The following is a 15973-nucleotide window of genomic DNA, read 5'->3' as shown; positions in this document are numbered from 1 at the left end:
CTTCAAATGACTTTTTAAGGACGTTGTCGTACCTCCCTTTCTTGAATACGTCTTCATACACAGTTTACACTTTGCCGAATCTGAATTAACTTCATTGAAGTAGTTCCAAATACAACTGGACTTAGGTTTCATTATCCCACACAAAAACAGATCACTTTCATTGATAATAAGCCGCAAAAATCAAAACAATTATCTATAACCTATAAACGTGTCTTGGGCGTAACAAATAATAACAACTAACAAGTGAAAAAATAATTGATGATAGAGTGCACGTAGTGGGGGTCGGGGGATTCCCCGCGCGACATGTATGAACCTGTTCGGCACAGGCCGTCGCGCGCCGACCGCTTTGTTTCGTTCGACCTCCGATTAACATCCGATACAAAAGTATCGGAACCGAAGTCGGAACCGAAAGTGTAATAATAATCGGAAGTTCCGACTTAACGGAACCGGAATCGAAGCTCCGTTACATCTCTGCTAAAAACTAAAATTGTATTATTATAGGTACCTACATATTTGTAAAAAGACGATAATTTCTTTAAAATGCTTATCTATCGGTTAAAATAAGTAATCTATACATATAATAAAATCGTAGGAAAGTCAAAACTGTACATTGATTATTTTTATAAAAGAATAGGGGCGTGATCTATTAGAATACCGAAGCCAAATAATATAATAGTTTTGAGATTTTTTTTCTGTATGTATGTCCGGGCTAAACTCAAAAAGTACTGCATGGATTTACCTCAAAATTGGTCAGTCATAGCTTGAGACCTGAGGAACGACATAGGATAGGTTTTATCCCGGAAATCTCATGGGAACGGGAACTATGCGGGTTTTTCTTTGACTACGCGGGCAAAGCCGCTGGCGGAAAGCTCGTTAAGTACACTGAAACAACCAAATAATAATACAAATACATAATTTAATACAAAATGAAACAACATAAAACAGTTAAGAAATTTTATTTCCCACTTTTGCTTACAGCAAAAATTACTATATCGTTTTTGATGCGATTAATATCCAGAGATAATCATGCCTTTTTCAACTTGCGCCGCTTTTTCTTTTCCAGTCAGCAGTTCGATTAGTGTTAGACCAAACCAGTAGGCAGTACCTGGACCCTAGAAATAAAAAAAATAGATTATATTTATAACTTTGTCTGTGATTTTAAAGTTATTTTGCATTTAAAGTTTGAATTTGAAATATATGTATGAGTCTCCCTTAGTTAAGAATTTTTACAGTTTTGACCATTACTAATGACACTTCATAACCAAAAAATATATATACGAATTGACAACCACCTCCTTTTTTGAAGTCGGTTAAAAAAGTGATTATAAAAGTGTAATCTTTTTCACAAGAATATTACAGTAACTAAAAAAATATTCATTATAATTCATTCCACTATCTTAACTGTATTATTAATTTTAAGACATACTAACGAAGCTTTTTTTAGAATTTATTGTTACTAACAAGAACTCCTGGTTGCTTCAATAAATAAATTATCATTAATCATTACTGTTTACAAAAATAACAATTGCGTCTATGCTACAAAACTATTTTTTTTACCATCAAAAAACTCCAATAAAATAGGCAAAACCCCATTAAACTGGCAACACTCACCCTACTTGTCACAATGTTGCCATCCACAACCACCCTATCCCCCTCCACATATGTATAATCGCTTGTAATTTTGTCCTTTGTTGTTGGGTATGAAGTTATATTCTTTCCTTTGGCAATACCGTGAGCTACGAATGCGGTAGGTGCTGAAAAAAATGTTTATTATTAAAAAAAAGATGGTTCAATCCCGCCAAATTAATATAATTATTTCTATTAAAGATAATATTGTAAAGCCGAAGAGTTTGTTTGTTTGAACGCGCTAATCTCAGCAACTACTGGTCCGATTTGAAAAATTCTTTCAGTGTTAGATAGCCCATTTATCGAGGAAGGCTATAGGTTATATATCATTACGTTAAGACTAACAGGAGCGGAGCACAGCTAGTATAAAATAATTGAAGTAAAACATTTTGAGGTACAATAAAAAACATGACTTGTAATAAGATAAGATTTCTTCTACTGCTTCTGAAAATCAATGAAAAAGGTAGACTTTCCTTTGTACATTTTAAATTTTCTTTTTATTTATTATTATCTAAATAATATAATATTTATACAATATAAATATATGGATGATAGGTTAAATTAACATAAAGATTAACTAACCAGCGCAAATAGCAGCAACAATTTTGCCAGACTTTTCGTGTTCCTTCAACAGACTGCCGACAACATCAGACTTCGAGAGTCGATCAGACCCTTCCAGACCGCCGGGCAGAATTACCTGAAAATCCATACTAATATTATAAATGCGAAAGTAACTCTGTCTGTCTGTCTGTTACTCAATCACGCCTAAACTACTTATACTACTTCGGAAGGGATTTTGATGCGTTTTTTTTTAATTGATAAAGTGATTCAAGAGGTTTTAGTATATTATAATTTATGCGGTTTTTGTCAAAGCGGGCGCAGCCGCGGGCCGTAAGCTAGTATATTATACATGTGAAAGTTTGTAAGAATGTATGGAAGAATGGATGTGTGTTGCTTTTTCATACAAAAATAGCTGATTTTCATGAAAAATGTATGTGATAATTTATAGTGTGGATTAGCACATATGCTACTTTTTATTAGTACACAAATCAATAAATCTTTTTCATTTACTGGACTTTGTTTACTTTTATTACTGACATGATTTAAAAAGCAACTGGAGTTTCTTGCCGGTTCTTCTCCAAAGATACTGCTTTCCGAATCGGTGGTAAATGTTAAAAATATGTAATGACATTAATATTAAGGTGGACCTCAACGGCCGGTGCCGCCTGAAAATCAGTGCTGTTCTTGTGCAGCATTTTCCTGAGGCTGTATTCGTTTGCTAATCTTAAGATAAATTTTGTGATGTTGTTGGGTGTGTTTTTTGCAATAAATTTATTTTCTTTCTTTCAAAAGTGCTTCTAGAAGAAGTCTAATTGAATAAATAAATGTTTGAGTTTGAGTTTATTAAATGTTTGAGTGGCAAAATAGAAGTACATAACAACTTACGGCATCAAACTGCGGTGATTCAGCCAACGCATCGGCAAGCGATTTATCTGGTACCAATGTGACTTGTCGAGAGCAGAGCACTGGGGAGGCACCGTCTAAGCCAGCCAGCGTTACTGTTACCTGGAAAATGTGTATTATAACTTAATATACGTATGTTTATATTATAGTCAAACCCGGAATGGCTCACGCACACAAGCAAGCGTGTTTACGAGTATCCTAACGGTATTGAGGGGATCGATAGTAGCGGGTGACACATCCACAGATTTTGAATGACAAAGATACATAGTATAGAAAAAAGTTTGTATATGTTGGTAATATTTTCGATGTGTGAAAAAAAGTGATGTCAATGATACACTTCACATTGAATAAATATTGATTGTTTCAGTTTGTAGCCCTTTCAATAAATATATTTGTAAATATGTACCGTATCTGACTACCAGTTAAAAAGAGACTATTATAGTCAAACCCGGAAGCTCGGGCACTCTTAGGTTGGACTGGTCAAACCACAGGTCTGGCATAATGACTTTGTCAAAGCCCAAATACATGTAATATTTCAGTCTTTTACTAAATAATTTTCGTCAGTAGTTGTCTAGCAGAGGCGTCTGCGTGCGATGCCTATGTTGCATTTGCCTATGCCCAAGACGTCAGCTGACTTCAGACAAAGGGTGAAATTCAAATGTATTTCGAGGATTGCCTGATGACTTGCCAAACCTAATATAAACCAGTCCTTCTGTGAAGAGATTGTGTTTAGGGGTTTGACTATAACATATATACAGTAGGCGCTTGCTAATCCGGCACCGTGCAATTTTTCCTCTATGCCGGATTGTCGGAAATACCGGATTATCGAATTAGTATAGGAAATAAGACTTCATATTTAAAATGGTAAGTTGAATTTATTAAGTATAAAAAAAATACATAAATTAATTAAAATATTAATTACTTATGTATTAAAATTACATATTAGGTTCATCATTTGTGACGTTTTCGTTCAGTAATCCGGCGTTCAGCTATGTAAAATGCCGGATTATAGAGCGGGCTGTCTGAGTCCCGAAGTGCCGGACTACTGAGCGTGCCGGATTGGCGAGCGCCGGATTATTGAGCGCCTACTGTAATTAGCTCTAAATTATAAGTACTGAACCACTACTTTTCTCATCTTCTAGTGGTGTTTTATGAATGCAAGGGATATATTAAAAAAAAAAAATATTACTCTCTTGCAAATAACACTTGTAAGTTGTACATTAAAATCCTATAAAATAATAATAAATTGATTGAATGCTGAAGTAATGTCTGCAAGATAATAATTATAGTTTTTAGCTTTCATAAGCGTCTGTTCAAAACCTAAATATGTACTACCATAATTATTTTTAAAGACACTATTCCTGTTTAAATGAGTGGGAGAAAAAAAGACGTGTGGCACTCGGAGACTGCCTCGGTAAAGCTATTGCATAGCATAAAAAGTATCAGCGCTTTGGTGGTCAGAGTGGGGGTGTTAGGTTATTTTGTTACGGAATTTTTACATTCGGTCGCCGCGCTCAAGGCCCGCGATAGAAGCTATGCAATAGCTTAATAAAAAGTCAAAAATAATAATTTACTTACACCCCCTCGCCTGAGCATATCAACTGTGATAACAGTTTCCATTTCTTCGGCACCCTGAGCCAGAATGACCAAAGCAGTTTTCGACATCTTTGATGAAGTTAGGCTCCTAGAAATTTTACAGTTTTCGTCAAGTATAATTGTATTTACAATAATTACTGGATAAGATATATAAACAGTAAATTTTAAGATACTACAGATCAAGACGTGCTTATTATAATATCAACAATATATTTACTTCACGTATTTGGACGGGTAAAACTTAAAATTAGTTACAGTCGAAAGCAGATTCTACCGGCCGGGAAGTGACCTATCTCCTAATCTTCACATATAACTTCGTTTGTAAGTATTACTAAATATAAAGATACTGCTCTTTCATAATAACTTATTTTCATTCCCAATTAACACATTTTCATGATTATTGGTCTGAGTTGATAATATACAGACAAGAATAAAAAAATCTAAAGGAAGCAAAACCGTTGCGATTAATGAAAAGACAAAACTATTTACCTGATTTGCAAAGGCTTATTCAATGGATATGAATTTGTAACTGCTGGTATTTCTAATAAATATTTCGAACTCAAATATCTTATTCGCCGCACTGCAAAAATAAACATTAATTTTGATTTTTTAATTTTTGACACTTGCTTTGACAAATCACAAATCAAAAAATTGCGGAATGTCGAGAATTTTCTTTGGACAATGTCGATTGTAGGTCGACTATAAATATGAATTCAAAATCTTTTCAAAATGAAGTTATTTAAATAAGAACTATGAATAATGTATGACTTATTATTGTTCATAGAAGTTTAGTAATTTTTAAATAAATATTTTCTATTTAAACGTGTTTTTATGAATTTAATTATAGCAACCCTGAATTACAAAGCAAGACTAGATTATTATTTCTCAGTATCCAGATTCCAGAGGGCCAGAGGGAAGATCATAAGATTAAGAGTAATCCTTATTTCATCCTAAATTACACGTCTTCAGTAATCTTATACATACACAGCGATCAAAATTTATTTAACGGTGAATCTTTTTCAATAAAAGGACCACGGCATTTCGGCGTCTATGCCTTGGCCCTTGGTCTATACTCTTTACATTTTTATCGTTGAATAATGACTTTTGTCCTTGTTCACCAACAGATGTTCGACGATCGTTGACGTTATTCTGTTTTGTCTTTGACCAGCTTCCTTTCTTTCACTCAATAACGTCAAAGAACAAAAATCTTTTTGTTTTATTCGTTTTACTAAACTTGACCTTTACACATGAATCATGTAATTATATATTTTTTACAATTCCCTGGTTTTTTCCTTTAGTCTTGTATGCAAGGTTTATGTTAAAAAAGTGTAAATAACTAGAGGTTAGAATTCGTACGTTATGAAGAAACTTACATTTTCGGCAACTTTTTAAAATTTGTTGAAATGGATTTTGTTAAAAGAGAAGACAATAATTTATTAGAAGATGAAAACTATAAAATTTATATGGAGAACGTAAGTGTTTTTATATATATTTTGTGTTAAGTTATTTTTTTGTATAGTTTTAAAAATTGCAAAGTTTCCATGGTAACAGACTTAGCCGACATCCGTTATCGCCTTTGATAAGAAATTTGTCTGATTTGTTCAGCAACTACTGTAACCATGCGAAAAAAATTATCTTAATTTAGTTAGAAATTTCCTTTTAAAGTACATTTGAACTTACATTTTTTTGTCTTAAAAATAGCGTATTGTAAATTTTTGTTCTTTTAATTTTTTATTTAAACTTAACGCATTTCTAATGCATTAATTTTAATGTGTGAAAACATAATACGACAATATTTCATTTTAAGCACGCAAGCAAGTTATTCTAGCAATAGTTAAATTTATATTAACCATATTGCGGACAAGTTATACAGATGTTAGTTCAAAAGATTATTTGTTTAAAGTATTAAAAATAAATGCGCAATAGGCAATTTAATATGACAGTTACAAAATAATTATTTCATCTAAAATTAATTTTACTTCAAATAATTTAAGGGCAACATTAATATTGTTTAGCGTTTCTAGCTTCCTTCTCCTTCTTTGTTTATCATTAAATCACTACATAATATTAAATAGCAAAGCCACTATTAGTGTTGCCGCTCGATAGTCCACTATCGATAGTCTATCGATTAACTATCGATAGTTGGGGAAAAGCAATAGTATCGATAGCACTATCGATACTATCGATAGTGTCGATACTATCGATAGTATCGATAGTCCTATAAGCGTAAATACTATCGACACATAGCAATTTACTACTATCGATAGCTCAAAACTATCGATAGTATCAGTACTGTCGATAGTATCAATTGTAGTTGCAATATTCAGTAGCAATAGTATCGATACTATCGACAGTATCGATAGTATAGCAACTATTGGCAATCAATACTATCGATTTTATCGATACTATTGCAGTTCATCAATAGTATTCCATGATTAACGCTATCGATAGTATCGATAATATCGATAGTATCGATAATATCGATACTATCGATAGTGCTATCGATATTCTGACTTATTTTCAAGGTCAACTATCGATAGTCAAACTATCGATAGTTCGGCAACACTAGCCACTATTGTTGTCTGTCCGTCACTATGTATGCTTAAATCTTTAAACTATGATACAGATTTTGATGTGGTTATTTTTAATAGATAGAGTGATTCTTGAGTATGGTTAATGGTATTAGTTTATACATATAATTAATTAAAGCCAGTAAACAAATAGAATTTCAGTAGTAGAAATAAAATTTACTTTTTGGATAGTCCTAGTCGTAATTCTTTCTAAAATCTGTTACGGAAAAACGAGAAATAATATTTTATGATAATTATTATACTGAATTTGTAGTTTAGGTCATATAAAAAAGCCAATAGTTTTAATAAAATAGATAGTTATAATAATCTTGTTACATAATATTTAAACATCTACATTTGATTTTAGTGCCTTGCATTTCCATATCTTACTTACTTTTATTAATTTGTACATTACTATTACAGCTACAAAAATCGCACCAAATCGACACAACGGACTATCACCACAATGCAATAACGATGGAACAATTACAATTGGCAATGCAAACTTCCCTAAACTCTGGCTCAATCGTTCATAACTTCCAACTACCAATATCACCTCGACAAATGTCAACATTAATGCTCAAAACTAATCACCTGAGCCGTTCGTTGAATTTCAACGAGATACCAGCACATTTACCCAAGAATCTTAACGAATTGGATCTTATCAACGAACAGTTGAGACATGAAGAACTAATGAATCAAAGCTTGAATAAGAATATCGATCTCGGCCGTCCGTTAAATGATTTAGAAGTGCAGAATATACATTTACAACACGTCCACGATGAAATTAATAGAAATTTAACAGCTGATTTAAGTCATAATTTAAGGAACGATGTACACGGATTGAATGATATAGACATGAATTTAAATAGACAATTAGATAGTGAAGTTTTAATTAATCAAGAGGAGTTACGGAGGAGTCCGACACAGTATGTCGAGAGTCATGTTCTGAAGCAGCATTTGTCACAAAGGTTGGAACAGAATTTGGCCAGGGTGGACCAGCACGCGTTAGATAGGTTAGATTATACAGTCAATCAGAAGATTGATCAGATATTGGCCCAACGATTTGAACAAAGCTTGGGCCAACGGTTGGACCAACGGCTCGACCAACGGCTGGACCAAAGGTTGGACCAACGATTGGTGAATTCGACGATGGTAGAGCAGAGAATGACAGAACAAGCTGATAACATGTTTCCAATGCCATTTTACATAAAACCTGAACAAGATGATGATGCATATGTTTTTTATGATAATATGAATCAAGGAGTCAATGCAAATACAATAAATGGTAAGTTTAATTTACATTTTTTTTGTATAATTTTTAATCGTAAATGACACTGGATGTACATTTTTGAACTATATTACATCACACAGGGTGTTTATTTTTTTATAGTTATTTATTCAAGTAGATTTTTCGTATATTTTTTATACATTTTAAAACAAAATTAATTGAACATCTCCATACACGAATATGTTTATGCTATTGTACTTATTCCTTTAACTAAACGCTTAGGCACCTACCCTATATGTCTGTATGCTTGTATGCACAACCAATTACTCCTTTCTTGCTTTCTATCTTTAGAGTCGATTTTGTCCTACTTTAGATAGACGGATTTAATTCATAATTTGTACACTTATCAATGACAATACAATAATTTCTAAAATTTAAAGCATGTTGTTTTTAAACTTTATCAATTTAAATTTAAATTTTATTTTTTTAATTTAGACTATAAATTATTTCCACCATAGACATAACTATTTTAGGATTCAAAAGTGCTTTTGAATAATAATATAATTTGTGCTATTTTGATTTTTGATACATCATTCTTATATTTTATGGATACAGTAATACATCTATGGGTTTTTACATGCATGTGTGAATATCTAATTTTATGCAATATTTTGAAGATATTAACAATGATGCATTAATATGCATTGTGGTCTTTAGATGTTTTCTATGTTATGCAAATTAATCGTTTATTATATTTATATCTTGATTGGATTGATTTGACATTTAAAGATAATATACAGGGTGTCCCACTTTCGGTATACTAAGCGCAAAGGGACTTGTAGTTTTGCATACGCTGAGTACGTAAAAAATAATTATAAAATTCCAGACGCATTTTTTTTTAAAATAGAGGAATTCTTAAAATTCCATGTGTACACCCCCAACAAGCAAACCGCCCAACTTTGCCACCCGCATGTGAGCTATCGTTTAAGATTATGTTTTCATAGACAAAATACTCACATTAGCGAAGCGGTATATGCCGGCTGCGCGAAGCTAGAGACGAATACATGGATTTTAAGGAAAAATTTAGCAAAAAATTTTTCGCGTAATTTTGTTATTTAAGTATTTATTATGTGATCAGTGTATGCAAAACTACAAGTCCCTTCGCGCTTAGTATACCGAAAGCGGGACACCCTGTATACAGGTGCATTTTTTCCATTTTCTTTTTGGTGATTTTTATATAAAAACTATTTTTTTATCTTTAAAACTTTGCTCTATGTCTGGCTGTTAATCTTCTTATATATAAAAATGAATCGCAAAATGTGTTGGTAAGCGCATAACTCGAGAACGGCTGAACCGATTTCGATAATTCTTTTTTTATTATATTCCTTGAAGTACGAGGATGGTTTTTATGTAGAGAAAACGTAAATATGTACCACGGGCGAAGCCGGGGCGGACCGCTAGTTATCTATAAAAGTATTTATTTAAAATTATACATGTATGTTTATCAGCCATCTGGTTTCCATTACACAAGCGAAAGCTTAGTATGGGATCAGATCGTGCCGTGTGTGAAAAATGTCCTGAGATATAAATATTTCAAACATCAAGGAACTTGTGAAATTTTAGGAAATCTATGAAAGTAGTTTTCCGGTAATAAGAGTAGTTTCTCCTAAAGTGGTATGCATATACAAAAATTCCACCCTGTATTATCTGGAGTGACCTGTGACGTAGACTCAAATCATAGGGAGCAGCTAGTAAAAGTCAATAAAACGATAAAAGCTTGTGCGCCGAGCACACGTGTCAGAAGTGAAACTTATTTGGCAAGATTCAAAGATACCAAAGTCGCCTTACTCCATGACGTGAAGGTATTGCCATGACGCGACATTGAAGTTTTACTCTCAACGCGCCTAAAGAAGTTTCACTTCAAAAATATATATTGTGATATAATTCATAGAACAACGCAATTATAAGTAAAACTCTATGCTAAATATATTACGAAAAAAAAGTATTGAATTTACCGCCTAAAACTTTGTTCAAACAAAAAATCGATTGAAAAGGGCTAGAACGCATGCGCCAAAATATGCCAATTCTTTTAGTCTTTGACAGTCACGACAAAACACGTTGGGCGGTTTTGTAAGAAGTTACATGTTTTTATTTAATTTTATCAAAAAATGTGATTAAAGTTGGAAAATATTGTCATAGATTAGTTAAATTATAGAAGTGACTGATTTAAGAAGAAGAGTGTGTATTATAGCTATGGCCAGTTAGTACTACTTTATTTTAATCAAAATAATAATAATTTATGTAAAAAAAAATATATAAATTTATGTTGGTTTGTTTGTTTGTTCGGCTTTCACTACGCAACGGAGCAATCGAATTGTTTTGAGTCACAACTCACATTTTATAACTACATTGGAGAGTTACAGGGCGACCATATTGCATTATAATTATAGCCTAATTATTTTAAAAGTAACCTTATAAAGTTGTTATTAAATCGTCTTTCTACAGCGGAAGTCTCCTTATTTTAGCGGTAATAATTTTAGGTGTAATTTTTTTTTTATCGTATAAACACTCGGTATACAAATTTGGTGTGAAAATAAATTTGCTGTTATTTTGATTTTTTAAATGCGGCTAGACTATTTTTTTTAAATATAGGTAGGTACCTAAATACGTATATTATAATTTTATAACACATCCTGTATGTATATTCTTGCCTATTTCAAGTTTTTTTATCTGTTTTTACAACAATATTGATATATTTTCTTCGATTAATTGATATATTTGCGACAATTTTACAAATTCGTTGCATTTTTCTTCTAATAAAATATAAGAAACTAGGTTTCCGCCCGCGGCTTCGCCCAAAGAAAAACCCGCATAGTTCCCGTTCCCCTGGGATTTCCTGGATTGCGTCATTTTCCCGGGATAAAAAGTAGCCTATGTCCTTTCTCGGGTATCAAAATATCTCCATACCAAATTTCATGAAAATTGGTTCTGTAGTTTAGGCGTGATTGAGTAACAGGCAGACAGACAGAGTTACTTTCGCATTTATAATATTAGTATGGATATCAATAGCTTGAGGGCCCTTCAGGTTTTGTTGATAAAAAATATTTGGACAAAGAATTTTGCAAATTATTATTAAAGTTATTTTTATACATTAGATATGAAACATCTAGATAAAGTTAAATATCTATTTAATCAGCATTTGGTATCCACGATGTACTCTGTCAAATGCTGTTTCAAAATAGACGTAGGTAACTAGCTTTCCGCCCGCGGCTTCGCCCGCGTTTTCATAGAAAAACCCGCATAGTTCCCGTGAGATTTCCGGGATAAAACCTATCCTATGTGTCAATCCAAGTTACCCTCTATATGTGTGCTTAATTTCATTGTAATGGGTTCAGTAGTATTTGCGTGAAGAGTAACAAACATACACACATACTCATACATCCATCCTCACAAACTTTCGCATTTATAATATTAGTATGATAAGATAGTAGGATTTAAATTAACCGTATTTTGTTCACGAATAAATTACTTTTTTAAAGAACCCTAAAATTGGCGCCAAAAATGATATTCTCAATGTAATTTTCATAATTAAGTTGTGATCTTCTAAACCTGTATACTGGCACATACTGGTGACCTTTCTAATTTGACATTATATCTATATTTTTAGAATAATTTATGTCTATGAAAATTTACGACCGATTAAAGTTACGTCATGGAATCAAATTAATACTTGAAAGGATTTGATAGAAAAACGTTTAATAACTTGATACTTAATTATTGTCGAGCCAATTTAATAGGCAACATTTGACGTCTATCAATGTTATCTTCGTAGGGTGGTAACCTGCTTAAAAACATCGATTAAAGTGAATTAATCGATACGGACTTGAAACATTTGTCAATCGAACTTGAAACACATGTCAATAATTTATTATGATTTTTATTCCCAAGTAATCAATGCATTCGATTCTAGATGTCAGATTTCGATTTTTAGAGTAACGTCTCTGGTATTTAAAAAGAAAAAAGGTTTATTGACACAAAATTGTAGCAACGTCAGTTCTTTAAATCAGAAATTGTTTATTATGTTTAGAATGGTTTATCAGTAAAATCAAATCCTAAAATTACTTGTATCGGTCATTATTATTATAAATATGTAATCGTAATTGAAAAAAGTTAAGCAAATGTGCAGTTCTAACAAAACGAAATATCATTTTATTCTATGTCGTCGTTACTAGGTTACGTTGTTGAATTTTGTTGAACTGTCAAATGTTGCCTATTAAAATGGCTCTACTATAACAAGGAAAATAATACGTTAATTTTAAATTTTATATAAGAGCAACTATGGAGTTTCTTGCCGGTTCTTCTCCATAGATACTGCTTTCCGAATCGGTGGTAAATGTTAAAAATATGTAATGATGATTCAAAAGTGTTTCTGGAAGAAGTCTAATTGAATAAATAAATGTTTGAGTTTGAATAACCGTCGACAAGTCGACAAAGAACACATGAACAAAATTTTGAGGATTTAGACTAGGTACAATCATGTTTTCGAAGATGACTATTTATGACGTAATTTATAACCTTATTTACAATATTTAAATGTCGTAGTCCGTAGATTGACTTTCTGTATTCTGTACATATTTATAATAATTTATAATGTCTATAAAATTCACGTGCTTTCAATATCCTTCTAGAAATTTAAGGAGAAAAATAGGGCTTCTAAAAATTTTTGTAACACATAGCGCCATCTAGTTTTAATCGTAAGAAAGTTGTGCTATAATTTAAAGCTACAAAAATTAAAAAATATTACAATAATATTGTAACATCTTACTGCTGTCCTGTTTGTTATTATAATTGTGTTTTTCTGCAATTTCAGGTGAACTACCTCAAGGGGAGCCGTCTCAAAGCACAACAAATATCCATCCAGAGCATTTATACTCAGTATACAATAACCACATACCAATACAAGCCTTAAACTCTTTAGAGTTGTACCATAGACAACCGAATTATATACAAAATTACGCAGCCAGCGACGTGGTCAGAGAGAATCCGCAGAATCTAGTCGTGAATAGACAATACGAGAACTCTAGTCCGTACGCGGAGGAATTAAAAAAAATACAAGAAGGCGGGAAAGTTGAAATGTCAAAACACGAAGAGCCAAAGGAGAATTTGAAACCGAACGATCAAAACAAGATATTCAATTACCAGTTCTATGAGAAAAGCGAAAACGATTCTAGTGTGAATAATAAAATTAGCGAAGATCCCGCATTGAATATAAAAGGGGAATACAGTTGTTTCAAATGTAAAGAGATATTTCCCTCGAAGCGGGTACTTAAACAGCACACGAAGTCATGTGAAAACGGTATAAGTGTTAGTGATTTGGAGAAACTGGGCAAGTTTAGTTGTTCACAGTGCGCGTACAGGTGCCAATCGCCGGCCATTTTGAAAATACATGAACGTACGCACTCGGGTGAAAAGCCGTACGCGTGTACGTTTTGCGATTATAAGTCGGGTCAAAAGAATAACGTCGCGAAACACATCCTAGTGCATATGAAACAGAAACCGTTCCGTTGTCAATTCTGTGAATATCGTTGTGCTCAAAAGAACAACCTAGTTGTTCACGAGCGAACGCACACAGGTTACAAACCGTTTGCGTGCCCGTTCTGCGACTATAGGACAGTGCAAAAACCTAATCTAGTGAAACACATGTACCTACATACAGATCAAAAGCCGTTCAGTTGTGACATGTGCAGTTACCGGTGTGTGCAGAAGACAAACCTAACAAAACACAAGCAGAGGCATCTCAATGAAAAAGACGGAGAGAAAATCGATCTTAAAACTCAGAACAAACCGTACAGGCCTCGTCAGAAGTCAGTCACGTGTCCCTATTGTCCGTATAAGTGTGTGCAAAAGTCGAGTTTAGAGAAACACGTACAGTTCAAACATACAGATGTTAATAAAAGTGATTTTAGTGAAGTGACCGAAGGCAGCGAAGAAATATGTGATACGATACAGAATTTGAGTGTTAAAAAGGACTCTCAAGTTGTTTGTGTGGATAAGAACGAAGTGGCGGTACAAGCATAGCTTTATCTGTAAATATGCTTGCTTTTTTCATTTTTTTGGGCTTTTGATCGTCTAGACGGATATTTTTAGAGAGATATTGTGTTATCTGTGTTGTTTATAGATAGAAAATGGAATTCCAATGTCAATTGGTCGTGCCATGATGATATTATACTGATCTAATTTATCTTTAATATCCTGATTTGTCTATTTTCGTACGAATTATCATTTTTAGAGATAAGCTCAAATGAAGATTTTATGAAGTTCTCAAGTACCTTATATTATTATATATAGGTATATTAGCTTGCCGCCCGCGGCTTCGCCCGCCTTGTCCCGCCTTCTTGAATCACTATCTATTAAAAAAAACCTCATCAAAATCTGTTGTGTATGTAGTTTTAAAGATTTAAGCATACATAGGGGACACAGAAATTGAGTTTGTTTTATACTATGTAGTGATATCTACGACTTGATTTTTCTCTACATCAGGTCGTAGGTAATAAAATAAGGTTCAACCAGAAATTTAAGAGTTTAATACGGATTTTAAACGCGATTTATTCATAATATTTAATATATAAACGCGGGTTCGAATCCCGTCTCGAGTTTGAATTTTTTCTAAAATTTCTCTTATCTTCTTATATATAAAAATGAATCGCAAAATGTGTTGGTAAGCGCATAACTCGAGAACGGCTGAACCGATTTCGATAATTCTTTTTTTATTATATTCCTTGAAGTACGAGGATGGTTTATACGTAGAGAAAACGTAAATATGTACCACGGGCGAAGCCGGGGCGGACCGCTAGTAAGTAATAAAAAAGTATTGGAATTCTATAAAACTAAATATTAAATATTACTAGACATGATTCAATTTGAACTCTATTCTAACCCAATAAAGTGTAAATTTGCGTGTAGTCGATCAAAAGCCCAAAGAAAATTTTTACTTTTTGACATGAATTGAACATTTAATTTTACATAAGCTGTTTATAAAGTGATAACTTAAAGTGATCATGTATGTATGTGTGGGAACAATTTTAGTTTGCATAATATTAAATGTAATAGGAAACAGATTATATATTGAACTAGATATAGCAAGACCTTAGCTTACCATAATAAATTCGTGACATAATAAAGGTATGAAAACCTAGGTTTTTTCTTGAGTGGAAGGTTACAGGAATTTCTTTAAAAATATTATTTAAAAAAAATCGTTTGGCACAACACGTGATAACGACGAGACGATATTTTTATCGTGGCTACGATAGAGCTGTCGTCACGATTTAGTCGTAATATTTTACTGTTTCAATTTTCACGACTATTGTTCCCACTGTCATGACAATCTGTCGCACTGTAAAAAATGTCGTAGACGACAGTAGATCGTGTCGTTTCTATATAAAATTTAAATGAGCCACGATATAAAACTTCGCGATTATCTGTCGTC

The 15973-nt window shown here is 32.8% G+C and overlaps 2 protein-coding genes across 3 annotated transcripts; one reads left to right on the top strand and one right to left on the bottom strand.

The window, feature by feature from the left end:
• Window positions 1–940: 940 nt before the first annotated feature.
• Window positions 941–5504, bottom strand: LOC149895797 (protein dj-1beta-like). 2 transcript variants are annotated; one of them, XM_090118530.1, is made up of 7 exons: window positions 5455–5504; window positions 5176–5266; window positions 4669–4774; window positions 3073–3192; window positions 2209–2323; window positions 1612–1754; window positions 941–1112 (listed from the first exon to the last, which is right to left on the bottom strand). In XM_090118530.1, coding segments are annotated over exons 1-7 (681 nt in total). In that variant the 5' UTR covers window positions 5456–5504; the 3' UTR covers window positions 941–1007. The 2 variants fall into 2 exon arrangements, with proteins under 2 accessions (XP_089974656.1, XP_089974655.1); XM_090118529.1 differs by lacking the exon at window positions 5455–5504 and having other exon boundaries at window positions 5176–5349.
• A 324-nt stretch (window positions 5505–5828) lies between these two features.
• On the top strand, window positions 5829–14947 carry LOC149895796 (uncharacterized). The gene is made up of 3 exons (XM_090118615.1): window positions 5829–6158; window positions 7680–8544; window positions 13358–14947. Exons 1-3 carry the CDS (start codon window positions 6090–6092, stop codon window positions 14563–14565), a joined length of 2142 nt encoding a protein of 713 aa, XP_089974741.1. The 5' UTR covers window positions 5829–6089; the 3' UTR covers window positions 14566–14947.
• The last annotated feature ends 1026 nt before the right edge of the window (window positions 14948–15973 follow it).

Source organism: Colias eurytheme, chromosome 30 (assembly GCF_061535395.1).
Source record: "Colias eurytheme isolate Ceu_HAF_F1 chromosome 30, ilColEury1 Martin Lab GWU primary, whole genome shotgun sequence".
NCBI lineage: Eukaryota > Metazoa > Arthropoda > Insecta > Lepidoptera > Pieridae > Colias > Colias eurytheme.
The sequence above is the reverse complement of the archived record's forward strand: the minus strand, read 5'-3'. Positions and strand labels throughout refer to the sequence as shown.

Coding starts and splice junctions, on each gene's coding strand:
- LOC149895797 (XM_090118529.1), bottom strand. CDS start 5,282: ATGTTTATTTTTGCAGTGCGGCGAATAAGATATTTGAGTTCGAAATAT. Junction 3,193..4,668: donor ATATGCTCAGGCGAGGGGGT/GTAAGTAAATTA, acceptor CACATTTTCCAG/GTAACAGTAACGCTGGCTGG. Junction 2,324..3,072: donor AATCACCGCAGTTTGATGCC/GTAAGTTGTTAT, acceptor ATGGATTTTCAG/GTAATTCTGCCCGGCGGTCT.
- LOC149895796 (XM_090118615.1), top strand. CDS start 6,090: ATGGATTTTGTTAAAAGAGAAGACAATAATTTATTAGAAGATGAAAAC. Junction 6,159..7,679: donor ATAAAATTTATATGGAGAAC/GTAAGTGTTTTT, acceptor TTACTATTACAG/CTACAAAAATCGCACCAAAT. Junction 8,545..13,357: donor CAATGCAAATACAATAAATG/GTAAGTTTAATT, acceptor CTGCAATTTCAG/GTGAACTACCTCAAGGGGAG.